This window comes from Vipera berus (assembly GCF_964194415.1).
Source record: "Vipera berus genome assembly, chromosome: 4".
NCBI classification, from domain to species: Eukaryota; Metazoa; Chordata; class Lepidosauria; order Squamata; family Viperidae; genus Vipera; species Vipera berus.
Window position 1 is genome coordinate 42,663,286 of NC_138206.1, and position 18,118 is coordinate 42,681,403.

General features: G+C 35.9%; 1 protein-coding gene across 2 annotated transcripts in view; it reads right to left on the reverse strand.

The window, feature by feature from the left end:
- The window catches only part of CADM2 (cell adhesion molecule 2), a 378,617-nt gene that overhangs the window by 31,050 nt on the left and 329,449 nt on the right, over nt 1-18,118 (reverse strand). For both annotated transcript variants that reach the window (XM_081327196.1, XM_081327197.1), the window contains exon 8: nt 15,593-15,771. In XM_081327196.1, coding sequence (XP_081183322.1) covers nt 15,593-15,771 — 179 coding nt within the window. The remainder of the gene's footprint in view (nt 1-15,592; nt 15,772-18,118) is intronic.

Sequence of the window (18,118 nt, forward strand, 5' to 3'; positions counted from 1 at the left end):
CAACACAACATCATCATGCTAAAAATAAATACACATGTTAAGTGATGATTGTATATTAAAGAAACCTACTTTTCAGACAGACTCAATGGAAAAAAAAATGTGAGCAAACAACTACTAACTCTAAAAGCTGCTGGTTTGGGTTTGCTTGTCTTCTTCCATATTTTGTTAGAGACACAGTCATCTGCTAAGACCCAGAGCAGAAAACACATAAAAAACCCTTAACTTTTACAGGGTTCACTATCATTCAACAGCATTGGTGAATATTAATTGTATAATATAAATAAATAGTTTAGTAACCTTAAAGTTTAGTGTGGGGGCGGCGGTTTTGGGAGCTATTTACATCAATGTGCTAATTAAATGAGTGATCCATAGAGGACACTTATCGGAAAAGAAAGAAACAAGCATTATCAGCATTCAGATCATATTCTAAACTAAGTGCTGCTGCATGTCAGTCTAAATGTATTACTGATAATCACATCACAAATTCCCTATTCCAATTCTACATGTGCATATATATGTAGAATATATATGCATATAGAATATTTTAATACTGAAAGTGCAAAAAAAAATAGGATGGGAAAAAAAACACCCCTCTCTAAAATCTTCGCTGCCTGAAGCAAAGTTGTTGTTTTTTGTTAAAAAGACACAGAAGAAAAAGAAAACATGGAAGAAAACCATTGAAAATGTTCAGAAACTTGGCTTTAAGCATTGTGTATCTAGGAAACTAGCCACATAGACACAGTTAAAAACACCATTAATTCGGGGATAGCTAATGATATCTGTGGAGGATAATACAAATCAGAAATGCAGCTTTCGTTTTCCTTGAAAAACCAATATCAGAGCATTACTTCTGTGTATACATGGTAAATAAAATCAGGTAGCATCATATAGGAGGATTATTCAAAGCACAGAATCCTGAGGTTTAGAATATTTTATGTGTACCAGCAGCCTCCATTCACAGCTAATTATTCCATTAGACTTTTCGATTTTAGACCTACTCCTAATTTTCACGCATTACAAATTATACTGCCATTTCAAAAGACTGCCTGTCTTTTTCCTAGTTAATACATTTGAGATACCCCAAAATGCCACATTCCTATTCCCAGTTAATTAGAGCAAATATTATTATTCTTTCACATTTACTTTTGCAAAATTTTCACATAGGGATCTATATAACTCTGTGCTTACAACCTTAACATATTAACATTTAAAGCAGTTCCTCAATAAGAGATAACCCTGGCTATCAAAACTAAGGCAGACTTCTCAAAATTTAATGTTGCCACATTAATCAGAAGGACAAACTGCAACATTGCCTGGAGAGCAACTTGCCATGATTATTAAACAGAACTGACGTTAGTCAACATTAATCATGAATGCTCTTTTTTAAAAAAAGAAACAACTTGTGCATTCCTTTGCATTATTATGCAAACAGCATAATTCATTTAAAAATGTATAGGTTAGCAATCATGCAAGAAAAAAAGACTAGAATTTCAGAGTAGTTTGCCATATAATAAATATTTTACAACTGCTCCAGAAACTGGCTGAGAAAGTGTTTACATAACCAAATAGGTGCTTCATAAGTGTATGTGAGCTACAGCACAATGCTATGCCAAAATCCAGTTTTATGGTGATGTAATGTAATATAGTGTAGAGAAGAAGAGCAATCACTGAAGACCAAGTGAATGTTCCCTGTCTTTGATAATATATGACAAGACTAACAAAAACAAACCTCTTACCATGAGCTGTTTCTCTGGCTTTGGGAATTGAACATAAATTAAAACTTCCCTCAATGCAGCTATAGTGCAGGGGTGTCAAACTCGTAACATCATGTGATGTGTCGCAACTTTTTTGCCATAGCCGGCAATGGGGTGGCCGCAGTTTTGCTATAATGCATCCGGCCCATGGGCCCGCAGTTTGATACTCCTGCTATAGTGTCTACACCCTGTAACTTAACCTTATGTCATAGAAAATTAAAACTTTAAAATGCTGTTGTTTCAAATCTGAATGGGAAGGCAATTTGCAGAAAATTACAATAACTTTTTTTTGGGGGGGAGGAAATCAAGTCTAACACAAGGTTTGGCATTGAGATCGTGCCCCCGCTATCTTCAAGCTGTGGCGCGCTCTGACCCTCTGGCTCTCACCTGCTGTCCTGGGGAAGAGGGAGGGCAGACTCCTGAGCTCAGGCTGATCTATTTTAATGCCAGGTCTGTTGTGAATAAAGCTCCCCTCATCCATGACTTGATCGAGGAGGAAGACGCAGACCTGGCGTGCATCACGGAAACCTGGTTGGGCCCAGAGGGAGGGGTCCCTCTGACTGATTTATCCCCTCCAGGTTTCCGTGTGCTACATCAACCTCGAGCTCAGGGTAGGGGAGGTGGCGTGGCGGTCGTTATCAGAGAAACCCTCCATCCGCGGGAGGCCACTGCCCCTCAGATAGACGGATGTGAATCCCTCCTCTTAAGATGGGGTCCTGGTGGTCAGTTGGGCCTACTTCTGGTATACCTCTCTCCAAGCTGCACAGCAACGGTTCTACCCAAGCTACCTGACGCCATCTCAGGATTGGCGGTCGAATTTCCAAAACTTATGGTACTGGGAGACTTTAATCTACCATCCCTGGGCAGTGCATCAGAAGTGGCCCGAGAGTTCATGGCCTCCATGACGGCCATGGACCTGACTCAAATTACTCAGGACCCAACTCACGAGGGAGGAAACATGCCTGATCTTATTTTTGTCTCTGGGCAATGGCTAAATGGATTGGGTGGGGTTACTCCAACATCACAACCCCTTTCATGGACAGACCATTACCTCCTGCGGTTGGGCCTCCGTCACGTCACCCCCCGCTGTCAGGAGGCGGAACCGGCCAGGTGGTTCCGCCCCAGGCGCCTGATGGACCCAGATAAATTCCAGATGGCGCTTGGACCGATTCCCACCTCCCTCTCCCACAATCCGGTCGAGTCCTTAGTTAATGCCTGGCAACAGGCTGCTTTGGAGGCTCTCGACCGCGTTGTCCCTTTGCGGCCTCTGACCCGGCACAAGTCCCGACTCGCCCCTTGGTTCTCCAAGGACCTGCGGGAGATGAAACACCAGAGACGGGGCCTAGAGAGCATTTGGAGAACCAGTCGGTCTGAGTCTGACCGAACACAGTTAAGATCCTTTTCTAGATCTTATCTTGTGGCAATGAGGGTGGCAAAGCGCGCCTACTTCACCACCCTCATTGCGTCCGCAGATAACCGCCCTGCCGCCCTATTTAGAGTGGTCCGCTCCCTTTTAAGTCAAGAGACGGGAGAGGACCCCCTACATGGACGGGCTGAGGAATTTAGTAAATATCTAGTGGACAAAATTGCTCAGATTCGGGCTGGTCTGGACTCTGACTGGGCAGTATCTAACGAGAGGAAAACGATGAAGTTGGCCGAATACATTTGGGAAGAGTTCGATCCTGTGACTCCGGATGAAGTGGACAAGATCATGGGGAAACTAAGTGCCGCCACATGTTTGTTGGACCCGTGTCCCTCCTGGCTTGTCTATGCATCCCGGGAGGTTACATGAGGCTGGCTCCTAGCAGTCATCAATGCCTCACTGAGTGAGGGGTACTTCCCTGCTGCCTTGAAAGAGGCGGTGGTAAGGCCCCTCCTCAAGAAACCGGCACTGGACCCAGCTGTTTTAAACAACTTCCGTCCTGTCTCCAACCTTCGCTTCCTTGCGAAGGTCGTTGAGAGCGTGGTGGCACGACAGCTCCCTTTGAACCTGGAGGAAGCTGAATATCTAGATCCGTACCAATCGGGTTTCAGACCCGGGCACAGCACGGAGACGGCATTGGTCGCACTGGTGAATGATCTCTGGCGGGCCCGAGATAGAGGTTATTCCTCTGTCCTGGTCCTATTAGATCTATCAGCGGCTTTTGATACCATCGACCATGGTATCTTACTGCGTCGTCTTGAGGGGCTGGGAGTGGGAGGCACCGTTCTGCGGTGGTTCTCCTCCTACCTCTCAGACCGTTCGCAGACGGTGCTGGCAGGAGGGCAGAGGTCAAGCCCTAGGCCTCTTAATTGTGGAGTGCCTCAGGGTTCGGTACTCTCGCCCCTCCTGTTCAACATCTATATGAAGCCGCTGGGAGAGATCATCCGTAACTTCGGGATGAAATATCATCAATATGCTGATGATACCCAGCTATTCATCTCCACCCCGAACCAACCCAGTGATGCCCTCGATGTGATGTCCCGTTGTCTGGAAGCGGTACAGATTTGGATGGGAGAAAACAGGCTTCGACTCAACCCAGCCAAGACTGAGTGGCTGTACATACCGTCATCTCGTTTAGTCCAAGAGGTTCCATCTGTGACTATAGGAGGAGAGATGTTACCTCCCATTGATAGAGCACACAATCTGGGCGTCCTCCTAGACTCACGACTCAGTTTTGAAGATCATATTGGAGTCGTGGCTAGGGGGGCATTTGCACAGATTTGTCTTATATACCAATTGCGCCCCTTTTTGGATCGAGATGCCCTACGTACAGTCACCCACGCACTTGTCACCTCCCGTATTGATTACTGTAATGCTCTCTACATGGGGCTGCTCTTGAAGACCACCTGGAGGCTTCAGCTGGTGCAGAATGCAGCTGCACGGGTAGTGATGGGAGCACCCCGATACTCCCATATTACACTCCTCCTGCATTGGCTACCAGTTGCCCTCCGGGTGAGATTTAAGGTGCTGGTACTTACCTTTAAAGCCTTACATGGCTTAGGTCCGGGATACTTGCAGGACCATCTGCTGCCGGGAACAAATTCCCATCGTCCAGTACGCTCACACAGAGAAGGCCTCCTCAGGGTACCGTCAGCTAGGCAATGTCGGCTGGTGACCCCCAGGGGGAGGGCCTTCTCTGTGGGAGCGCCAGCCCTATGGAATCAGCTCCCCCCTGAGCTTCGGATGGCCCAAAACCTCCAATCCTTTCACCGCGGCCTCAAAATACTCCTGTTCCACCAGGCTGACCTGGACTGACAAGCACTTTAATTAATTTATATTTAGAATTTTTAATTTATTTTTAATTTCTTTAATTTTAATTTATTGCACAGATGATTTCAATTTTATTCTTATCTTGATTTCTGTACTTATTATATGTTTTGTTGTTAGCCGCCCTGAGTCCTTCGGGAGATAGGGCGGGATATAAATCCCATAAATAAATAAATAAATAAATAAATAAATAAATAAATAAATAAATAAATAAATAAATAAATAAATAAATAAATAAATAAATAAATAAATAAATAAATAAATTGAAATTCACTTGGATGTCCTGATCTGTCAAGAGAGATATAGGCAGTGCTTTTTCTGTAAAAGAAAAAGGTGCCGGAACTCACACATGTCATACAACCCGCCTTGACTACCCTACAAGGTTCCATCCAAAAAAGGTGCCGGAACTCCGTTCTGAGCGTTCTATGAGAAAAAAAAGCCCTGGATATAGGAAAGCTACAATATTATTAATTCTCTTTAAATTCTTGGCCATGAAATCTACTCAAGCAAATTCCAATTGGTGGAGTAAAAGTGCTTTCACTTCATTGTAGTTTGTATTTTTTTCCTCTTGATATGTGATTTAATTGACAAGTTTCTTTTTTTTAACCCCTCCTTCAGGCTCTTTAATATCTTCAACATCATGAACTGCAATCTTCCTTCAAAAAGAATGGCCTTGCTAGGTTGGAGCTGCAAGTTAATCTATAAATTGGATTAATGCATTACATTTCGGGATGTAGTTGAAAAAGATGCTTGCAGGTTCCAATCTGGGAAAGGTTCAGCAGTTCAAAGTTCAACATTTTTATTCTATTTGTAATTTCTTTCTTTTTTATTAGCTGGTTGAATATTCTTAGGTTTGTTATTTTGTAAATAATGTAATAAACTATTAAATTATTATATAGTCCGGCTAAGTTTAATGAAGAGAAGGACTAGGGGTGACATGATAACAGTTTTCCAATATCTCTGGGGGTGCCACAAAGAAGAGAGAGTCAAGCTATTCTCCAAAGCACCTGAAGGTGGGACAAGAAGCAATGGATGGAAACTAATCAAAGAGAGAAGCAACCTAGAACGAAGGAGAAATTTCCTGACAGTTAGATCAGTGGAACAACCTGCCTCCAGAAGTTGTGAATGCTCCAACACTGAAAGTTTTTAAGAAGAGACTAGACAACCATTTGTCTGAAATGGTATAGGGTTTCCTGCCTGAGCAGGGGGTTGGATTAGAAGACTTCAAAGGTCCCTTCGAACTCTATTATTATTGTTATTGTTATTAAGCCAGGATTGCTTTAAACATATTTTAAATATACGTATGTTTTGATGTGGTGTCCTTTAAATTCAGCAGAAATGATTGTAGCTTGAATCCTTAAAACTGAAACTGACTTTAGCTTATATAATAATCCTAACTATTTCCACCTTCTCGCTGGAATCAGATACACATTTAGGTATTCTTGAAGCTTGCAGATTCTTTTCCAGAAGCTGGTGGTCTTGGAAAAGTAGAAATATGAGACCTCATTTTGCCTCTCCCAGTTACAGTAATTTAACATGCATATGTTTTTCTAATGGTAGAATTTGTTTCTGGTTGTTTCTGGTTGCTTGATGTTGCCTCTGGCACTCAATATGTTTCATTATAATTAATGTTGCTTTTACTATATTTTTTTCTTTGATTGCCACCTTGAGTAGCACATATATATTTGTGGCAATATAAATTGATCACAATAATAAAGACCAAAAACAAACGATTCAGAATTATGTCTATTTACTCATACATTCTGCATTAATTTCTCACTACCACATTTAAACGTGTTAGCATTTTGGACACACCAGATAAAAATTCTGCAGTTGTGTACATAAAAAAACAAAATAGGAATGGAAAAGAAATCCACAAAACTCTACAGAATAGGAACATAAGAATTAGAATTAGTATCTCTAAGCAACGAGAGCTTGATTTCACACTGAACTGAAATGAATCAATTTTCATGTGTTCTACCACACATTTTCTATATTATATTAAGTTACTGTCCTGTGCTTCTCAAATATCCTTTGATGAAATGAAGCAATAGGTTATCTAGTTATTCACAATGGCTGCACAGTAGTTCCATAGATAGTGGTATAAATAATTAAAAAATACATACATACATACATACATACATACATACATACATACATACATACATACATATTGTTGATAGATGACATAACTGGCTCAGAATTCAGGAATACTTTTTTGTTAAAAAAAAGGTTAAACTGTTAATGGTAGGATTTGAAAATGATGTGGTACATTATGCAACAATAATGTGCTTGTTGGAAAAGACTTTTCACATATTGGATGATGTTAAGCATGGCAGAAATTTTAGCTGAGGGCACTATCAAATCATGGCCCTTAGATATTTGTTATAGTTACTGTACCTAGATAGTGTCACATACAGGGACATCCTCTATGACTACTAAGTTTTCATTGTGTGAGAGGTAAGATTTAGGACATCATAATTTTCCACTGGCTCCAGGATGGGAAGGAGTATGGAAAAAACAGCTCTCTGGGTGTGGCCAATGAAGCACTCTGAGAGAGAAACTGACTCTTCACAGGAGCTTCAAAGCAAAGTGGCTCTCCTCTTTTAATTGTTTGATTTAAGGCCACTTATCAAAACACTTATTTTTATTTGAGATCAATATCCCATAAGTTATAGTACAGATAATAAAAAATTAAGAAACAAAAACCTTTTGGAAAAGCAAAGTAGAACACAGAACAAAACTTTAGTTTGCTTTTAAACTCTAAGTTTGGCTAAAGCAACTCCATTTTAACTTTTCATGAACTTTGAGAGGAAGGAAGCAGACTGGTGCTAATAATAGTTAAACTAATAGGCAAGTGAAATGTGAAAATATATTTTACTTCTTGAAAACAGGATAATGGGGTCACTAACTGGGTATTTTTAAGTTATCCAGTGATGCATGGAATTGGAAAGCAATTCATCCATATCAGACAGGGACCAGAAAACAGCAACTGGATATAAGAAAATGAACAGTTAGCTCCCATGCAGCAAGTCACATTTGGCTTAGTAACCTTAACAGCACAACAAAAGGCAGAGGTGATGTGAAAAAGAATATGTGATTGACCTGCTGGAGAAGAGGCTGTAAAGATCTCTGTTGGAAGTCTCCATTGTCTGAATCTCTATCAGTGCTAGGCAGTTGTCTTCTTCAACAAATTAGGTCAAGTCTAACCAACTCACTCATGGAAAGAAGCATATTTTTATATGAATGAGTGAATTTTATTCCGCTCTTCTTTCTTCTCCCCATAAAGCTTTATTGTTCCTGAATCTCAATATCTTGTGTTGACATTAGATAAGATTAGGCTATTTCTCCAGAGATTGGCAACCACCCATCTACATTGGTAAGTCATAAACCATTAACTGTATATCAAAAACAAATACTGACTTCTTGGAATAAATTACTATGTAAAAAGTTCAGTCAAAATGAAGTTTAGAATCATTACACCTTCAAACTTTTTACGAAATATGAGTTATTATGAATAAATTTTCATAATTCAGTAATTAAATAAAAATTCAAACTCAGAATTTGAGTAATAGTTCAGATAGCAACAGTTGTTATTTCTTATATAACATATTCCTGTATATATCTGGGCAGTTATCATGTCTTGTTATGATGAGAATCAATGGAAATTAAAAATTAAAGACTGATTGTGCCCAGAAAATAAATTATAAACAATTTATTGCTAAAGGTTAGACAATATAGAATAATGTAATAAGAAACAGTGAGTGGATTATGGGTTTATAAAAATATACATCTTGAAATATAGAAAATTGCTACCAAAGAACTTAACATAATGATTTGCATTGCTTATCTGAGTATTTTATGCAATCAAAAATGAACCAAGAACCACAGAGATGTTTAGAACCTTGAATTGCAAGGTTCTTGAGAAACCTTGTTGATGCAAACTGTTATCAGTATTGTGGCTTTTTACATACAAGGAGACTGAAGCCTAATAGTTTGTATTATGATAGTGTATTATGATAATGGTTGAATGCTTAGAATGCAAAAATGTCCAGATTTAATCCATAGCACTGAGAAAATGAAAATTTACTCTGGGATCCCTGATAGTCATTTCGATACATCCTTTCCAAAAAACAAAAAACAAAAACCCACATCTGGTTCTTCTTGACATGGCACCTCTTGCTTGGTGTACCAAATTGATAGGTAGCTCCTGCTGTGACTGTTTCTGTTCTGGGTGTAAAGTATGTCACCTGAAGTCTACATTTAACCATTATCTACCTTCCCCAATCTGACCCATGAAAAAGAAAATAAAAATATTGTTTAAAAATAAAATAAAATGTAAATGCTAGAATTAAAATTCAAAGATGAAAAGGCATTCAAAGATGAAAACATAAACTCAAGTTCTATCCATATCATTATGAAACAACTACTTAAAAGAATCATTCAGAAGAAAATGCAGTGCTCCAAGCAGACTATAATATAGCTATAAATTACCTGTTCTCTGGTCCAAAAGGATTGGTTAGGTGTTTCAAATTAATATTACAGTTTAAAAGAAAAGAATAGTGAAAATCAGATTTCTTCACAGATAAACAGGCAAATAAATAAAACTGTAAGGTTGCTTATTCAGGTTAATAACTTGTACAGAGGAATAAAAGCATTAAAGTTGTACAATTTAGGAAAAAATAAACCTAGAGCCAACTCATTCTTACCTATTTCTTTAGATAAGATATGTTTCTCTATTTCAATTTTCCTGGACTTTCCCTTTACCTGAGATTTCAAAATTTAATCTGAAGCTACTGGGAATACAAGATAAACTCTGTTTTTTCCCAGCCTTGGTTCAGCAACTTCTCTTGGAGATCTATTCTTTATTTTCTAAAATCTCTCACTTCCCAGCCTGGCTAGGAGATGTATCTGCCTTTATGTAAAAACAAAGAACATTTCTCCCTCATGGGAATGTGCCTTCCGTACCTGGCCAGCTGGATATGTTATTGTAAATCTCTGACAGTACACACATTTAGAAGTGAGGTACTGCAAGTTCTTTTTACAGACAGAAAGAGTTGAAACCTCTTATATCAACAATGTAATAATTTATTTGGGTCCCAAATTCAGTGTTCAAATGTCCCAGTCAGAATGGAAAATATGTGCAGTATTTTGGCTAGCTAACGTCAGCCGATGCAAACATAAATACACTTAATTGCCTAGATATAATAGATAATTTCCTAGATTTGAGTTTAGAACTTCAGATAATTTCAGTGATTACTTTATGCCAATGTAGTATAGCATGATTTTAAATGTTGCACTGTGAAGAATGTTTCGGTGAACCTATTTTAATAATATAAACAAAAAGTTTGACACTAGATATTTGGTTTTTGTAATTCTGTAACTTATTTAATGGTATTTTACTTATTTATTTTGTTTCTATCCCTCTTTTATTATTTTTTAAAAATAACTCAAAGCAGTAAACATATCTAGCATACCATCCTCTTCCTATTTTCTCCATAACAACAACCCTGTGAAGTGAATTGGCTTAGAGCCTTAGACAGAGTGATTGTCCCAAGATCACTCAGCTGGCTTTAATGGCTAAGACAGGACTAGAACTCGTAACAATAGCCTGGTGCCTTAACAACTAGACCAAACTGATATATTCACAAATAAAATATGCAGAATATTTTTCCAGGGTTCAGTTTCAGTTTTACACAAGATACTGATATTGTCATTTGTGATTGAATAAACTGCCCAAACGTTCCCTGATTTTGAGACATTATCTTCATCACTGTTAGAACCTCAGTTTCAATGTAATTTATCAAGTAGTTTCTTAAAACAGAATAGTTTAAAATGTAACTAGTAAAACAAAATTAAAAATAATTTTAAAAATAATCATTTGAGATGCAACAAGACCTATTTTAACTTCAGCTCATAACTTTCTGAAGAACTACCAGGAATAAATTAATCTTTTTTAAACCTTTTCTTATTATATTTCCATGTAAAATCTTTACAATCTTTACAATCACATCGGAAAGTAACATTGCTTTTTCTAATAACTCAGTAAAAATTCAATTTTCTCCATAATAAAACTTTTTTGCCACTAATTTACTGATACTGGCTATGTATCATAGATTATACTGTGTTAATGAAACAGTAATATACTTGATTTAAAAAGATGTAATAGAGATGTATTTCTTAGTGCTATCCATATTTTAAAATATATGTTCTCCTACCAAAAAAGACAGAGAAGGGGAAAATAGTGTGTGTGAGAGTAAATAATTAAAAAAAAAACAAATTTTAAAAGAAAATGTTTATAAATCATCCAAATGTTTGGAAAACTGAAATATAAAACATATCTGACCCAATGATTTTTGAGCGTTGTTTTTTATTTTTTATTAAGGAATAAATAAATTCCTCAAGATTCCAACAAAATAGCATTTGGAAGACTAGATTTGCTTAAGTTGTCTTTTTCCATTGCGCAGGTTTCTAAATACTCTTTAACGTAGTTTTATTCTAGAAGATTTTTTTTATCCATTTATAAACTGAGTTGCCTTATTATTAAGTATAACATTAGAACTGTTCAAGTTGCTTACCCCAAATGTTAACTCAATGCAAACATATTATTTAAGAAGATATAGGCATTTCAATGTTAAATTAACATTAGCATTTTTTTCTCTTATTCAGACCACAAGCTGAATTGCTAGCTGACTTTCAACCCTAAATCTGATGTGTTTTACAATCTAAAGTGAGAAAGAATTCAAGCAAGTGAAAAGCACAAATATACTTTTGTGAATGCTCCAAACATCCCAATTTCCTAGACCACGAAACACAGAAGTCAGGTCAGATTCTTTTTCTTCCCAGTTTGGAGGTGAGATAGATCACTCGACAGACAGACAGAAAAACAAAATAAATTCATATATACACTGTGAATGGATATATTTTTGGTTTAGATTCATTAAGATTTCAATTAATTGAATACTGAGATGATAAACTTTAAACCAGTGCAAAGTTTACAGTCGTTTTTCAAGTTTTCAAATTTCTAAAATCAAGAACAGAAATTAAGTAATCAGAAAAAAAGAACTAGAGAAAATGGTTGTTGTGATTCAGGGTCAGCCTGTGGGTTCGGCAGTTGGGTCGGACGATTCAGAGGAGGAGGAGGGGGGTGTTGGAGAGGTTGCTGAAGGTGTTGGAGAGCTTGCTGATGAGAGCCCTCAGCCAGGCCCCTCCCACCTGGTTACGACGCAGACCCAGCTGTGTGAGCCTGACAGCGTGGATGAACATGACCCACAGCTGGCCCTGTTCAAGGACGCCCGACGCAGGAGGCAGTCAATCAGGAGTAAACAGAGAAAGGCAATGGGGCACCTCGGAAGGGTTTAAAAGGGGAATGCGTGGGAGGGCTGGTTTGCTGAAGGCAACCATTTGAATAGCTCCTGTTTCATGGTTCGTGTCTTGTTTTTGCTCTGTTTGCTTTTGTGTCCATAAATTTGGCAGGCTTAGTTCCAGACTCTTGCCTTCTTGTAAAGGGGTTGTCCCTGCCTTATCTGCAGGGCCGGTAGTAGGCTGGTACAGAACAATGGTGCTAACATTTAAGCCATGACTTTTTTAATTTTTTACTCTTTCCAATGTTTTACTCTTATAAGAAACATATTTTTGAGGCATAACTGATATTCATGTCATATGAACAATGGACAAAAATGAAATGAAATGTGTAGTCACTATTCTGTTGAGCTCCTATAAATGTCCTCAGCGTATTTTGAAAGAAAATATCTTCTTTAGGTTCTTGGTATTGTGCTTGGTATTATTAAACTGAACTGTTAAAGAAAAGATAATTGTAAGTTCCTTTACCCCAACCACAGTGCTTATTAACTCTGTATTGGAAGAATATATTAAATGATTGTTCAAAATTAAGATAAGGGTATGTCCTTTATTAAAAGTCAAAAACTTTCTCCCATGTTCACTATGCAAAGACAAAAAAAAGTTCCATCTGAAACAGTTCAAAAACCTACACTTATAATCTTATTGCTCAAAAACAAGATAAGAATAAGAAATTGTCTATCTGTAACAGCAAACTGTACCAAAGAAACATCCGACCACAAAGACTGCTAAATAATGGAACTTTTAAAAACTTGGAAAATCTAGGAAAATCTTATTTTATTTTCAATGAGCCTAGTGTTGCTAAACTAATGCCCTTTCCCTCATCACAAACTGCAATTATCCTCTGTAGTTCTAAATCTATATTTGCAGAAATTTAATTAGGATTTTTTTTTAAAAAAAAAAACCCACCTCAATTAACCACTACAGAAAATGTCAGCAAGATCAACTCTCAGCTATATAATATGAAAGACTACCAAATTACAGAATGTGTCAGCAACTAGGCAATGATAAACTTTTATCATTACAACATAATCTTTATAAAGGCACTTTTTTTTCTGATTCCCATTGAGTTAGATAATCAGATCAACAGGGTGCAAACAATTAGCTAGTAGCAAAAAGAAAAGGATTTAATAAACTTTAATACCCATATTTCTAAAACACCTATCATGCTATGGTACTAAACAAGTAGCCAAATATTTTATGGTTTCCAAAAAATTCTTTGCCAATTTTATGGCAGGAATTATGTGAAGAGAAAGCTTGTATGAAGAAATGTATAATTTATTTGTTCACTATAAATTACTTTCTCTACAGAAATGTTCTCAATGAGTAATGGCCAAGCCAAGGTCACTGGTACATGTGTTCAGAGTGAAAAAAAAATGGTTTGTATGTGTGTTGTTTTGTGTGTGTGTGTTTGTATAAACTTTACATTAAAATCACAGAACTGATTTTGACTTTTGAAAACCATTGGGTTGCTATCACAAATTTTCTTCCATTGTGTTTATGTAAACCTCACCATGACGATCTTTAAGAAAACATTAAAGACCTGTGTCTTGCCACAGACAGAGTCTGATCCCATTAATTGTAATTTTGAAGTATGTAAACTATTGCCTCCCTATTTCAGTTGTTTGTGATCATTCTTTCATATTTTTAAATACTTGTTTATCTTTTGTAAGATATTGAGTCACTGGTGAGTGGATGGCCCTATATATGCCCCAAATACATCAACTAACTAACAAACAAACAAACTAAAATGCCCTATTATAAAATACCCATTTAACAGAAAATAATCAGTTGAATTTGGTCTCTGTTTTTGTATCTAATTCATTATATCTCCATTGTCAAACTTTTTTCTGGGCCATCATAGCCACCTTTTTTATTTTTGAAGAATTATAATGGATAATATTGCCCAAAAGCATCATATGCCTGCTTCTATTAGGCACCTCTGTGACTGAATCTTGCTTTCTATATACTAGTCAAATGCATTTTGATGAAGCTAAGAGTCAACAGAATACCGGTATCTGATACGTATTTAGGGATGGAGAGGGCACTTTCGTATAAGAGAACAATTTTTAAAGTTTGCTTTAAAAAGCAAGGAAACATATAAATAACTGAAACTTTTAGCAAATAATAGAACAACATCTGATCCATATACACGATTTCTACATCAAAATATTTGGTAGCAAAGTATTCAGCTTCCATTGGAAAAAGGGCAAGAAGCAAAAACCACATTTTCTGGTTTCATTTACATCACTTTAAAAATATAAATTCCATAAATTGTTATAACTTCTACATATATATGAATACTTTTGTCACTAATTTGATGCAAATTATAGATAAGTTTCACAGCATTTATCTATAAAACGGCCCCTGGGGTGATTCTGCAAATTATAGTTCAACAACAGAACCGCTACTGACTAATTAAAAAGCAAATATACTTAGCTAAAATGTAGTTAGTAATCTTGAATCAACTGATGCAATAACTATTGATAAAATTTATTTCATACTTTTCCTACATACATAAATTTATTTTGAAAAATAAAGAATACATATGAGTCTGCAGTGACTCAGATTAAATATTATCTGAAAGCATGAAAATTGGATATTTTGTATATGTTGCTTGTTTTTTGCGCTCATTTTTTCTAAATACAGAAACATTGTTTTATAAGGATCTAAATTCTTTTTTAAAATTAAAAATTAAACCCTGATTAAATAGAATTTGAAATGTTAAGCTATAAATCATAATATCATAGGAAAGCAAACAGATTCCATGATCATTTTCAATATAAAACTTCTCATCAATAAACAGCAGTGTTGCATTTTTTTTTACTTTGCCATTTGAAGACATCGGATTGAAAAACTAATTTATATTTTGTTCAGAAGTTACAATTATGTCTCCTTCACTGGCCCTGTTTAAGTACCCACTAGACAGTCATCTGCCTTGGATACTTGATTTGGATTTCTGCAGTCAATGGAGCAGAACTTGAGAGCCTAAATGGCAAATTCTGTTTCTCTCAGTCATTTAATATATGAAAACAGCTTCCATCAACAATATATTCTATCCCTCTCTATGTTACATACACATGTACTCATCAGTTCCAAACAACATTTAATACTTTTCCAAGTTTACAACACAACCAGCATAAATTTTAGAAAGCAAGGTAAAAACATTTTTAAATAGTATGAATAAAATTTATTATACACAATATCTTATCAGTAATAAAGTACTCACCATGTATAATAAGAACATACTCTGCACTGTTTAGGCCAATAGAATTTTCTGCTTCACATCTGTAAGTACCATTGTCCGTTCTATTTAGGGGATTAATGTGTAGCTCCCTACCATTGACAACCATTCTTTCCGGATCTGGTAATTCTCCACCATCCTTTGTCCATAAAACTGGATCTGGTCTGTGAAAAATACATGATAAACATTATTATTATTATTATTATTATTATTATTATTATTATTATTATTATTATTATTATTATTATTATTATTATTATTATTATTATTATTATTAATCATCGCACAGTCAGCCAGATGTTCAGACTGGATTTGGCATTTTTGTCTATCTATCGAGTCCTTACCAAGGACCTGGGATAGGCAGATGTGGATCTTTGACGGTATTATAGATATTGTCGCAGGATGGAAGCAGTTCCTAGTAAGGCCGCCTTTTGCAATTGACTAATGGCGAATTTGTCAATGCCAATGGTGTTCAAGTGGTGTTCCAGTTGTTTTGGGATTGCACCCCAGGTGCCTATTACTATTGGTACTATGCTTGCTTGCCTTTGCCACAGTCTTTCTATTTCTATTTGTAGGTCTTTGTATTTTGTTATCTTCTCCAGTTCTTTCTCATCTATTCTGCTGTCTCCAGGCACTGCCACATCCACTATCCAGACTTTTTGTCTTTCTTATCAACAATTGTTAAGTCTGTTAATATTATTATTATTATTATTATTATTATTATTATTATTATTATTATTATTATTATTATTATTATTATTATTATTATTATTATTATTATTATTATTATTATTATTTAGATGGTATAGTTGTTAAGGTGCTGGGCTTTAAGTTTTAGTCCCACCTTAGGCATGAAAGTCATCAACTGAGTGACTTTTGGCCAGTCATTCTCTCAATCTAATCCACCTCATAGAATTGTTGAGAGGAGGAGGAAGGAGTATTGAGTTACTTATAAAGGCAGGATAAAAATCAACTAAATATTTATGAAAAAGGAATATATACTGAATTAACCCAACACAGATTCTTTATGCAGCAAGTGTAGGAGCAAAAAGAAAGCCATTCTGAGTAGTGGTTAAGGCACCCAGATACAAACAAGGCACAAAACCAGCTATATGACCTGAAGCTAGTCACTCTCTTTTGACAAAATAATCCAGACACTCTCAGCCATAGGATCTATCTTTAAGGTCAGTTGAATCTTGAAGGCTTGATTAAATACAAAGCACCCATTTCACTATCCTTATTAATCATTGAAAGCACAAGGACAGATTTCAGTTATTGTTTGAATTCTGAGCATCTAAGTTTCTCTGTCAACATGAAGACTACAGCGGGCATAATTGCTTTAATATCCAAGATATCAATGACAGAGGACAATTTTTAAAAAATGAATTACTTGGAAGAAAAATCTAATCATAGTTCAATACTCCCTGCCCCCTCCCCCCCCCGTTCTGATTATTTGCAGCTCTGGTTGTTCCTGTGGGTTTATATGTATGATAGATCACCTTCTGTTCCGGTTGGATTGTTCTGTAATTTATTCTAAAATTAAAAGAATTGAATATCTTTCATTGTTAGAGATTGCCTATCATTGTACAATGCATTAGGAATGTTATTTTCTTTCAAGTAATGTTTAAAAGATTATAATTACAACAATAAAAATTAAAAGAAATATAGAAAAATATAAAGAAATAGTAAAATGTGCAAAACAAAAAAAATAGGAAAGACATAAGGGAAGACAGAAAGAAAGAAAGAAAGAAAGAAAGAAAGAAAGAAAGAAAGAAAGAAAGAAAGAAAGAAAGAAAGAAAGAAAGAAAGAAAGAAAGAAAGAAGACTATAGTTAAAAAAAATAAAAGGAATATATAGACATGCTCCCAACCTTCATCACAAGTATAAACAATATTGGTAACTTTTCACTTCTGTTAAATTACAACAAATGATGTCTTCTTCCCATATCCCATCTGTTATCTATAAACAAATCCATAAAGCACCATCATTTTAGGCTTTTTATCAGAAAAAATCTATTAAATATCAGAAATAACAACCCATCTATTTTATTCTTGATCAAATAAATCAATTTTATATTCCTTTCTTCCAACAATCTTAGTCTCTAGTGCTTTCAAGCAATGTTGACACTGCTTTATATTGATCATTCACATTCTTCAAATGTTGTTATAAGTAAATATTCAGGTATAGCTTTTTAAATGAACTCAATATTCCCAGTACAAAGTACAAAGAAAAAATATTTTAAATTGTATATTTGTCCATATTTTTATATTTAAAAGTTATACTTTTTCATAAACAAACTTCACAATTTCATTTTGTTCATAATTAATTTTGTGTTTTTTTTAAAAAATAACACATATAGCCAGAAAAATCCTTGTAAACGGAGTTAAGAGGCATGAATGAAACCAGACATTGTATCAATGTTACATCATGTACTATTATGTGTCGCTATTTATTAATTTATTATTTATTTAACATGTTTATATAGCTGTCCATTGCACTAAACATGACTCT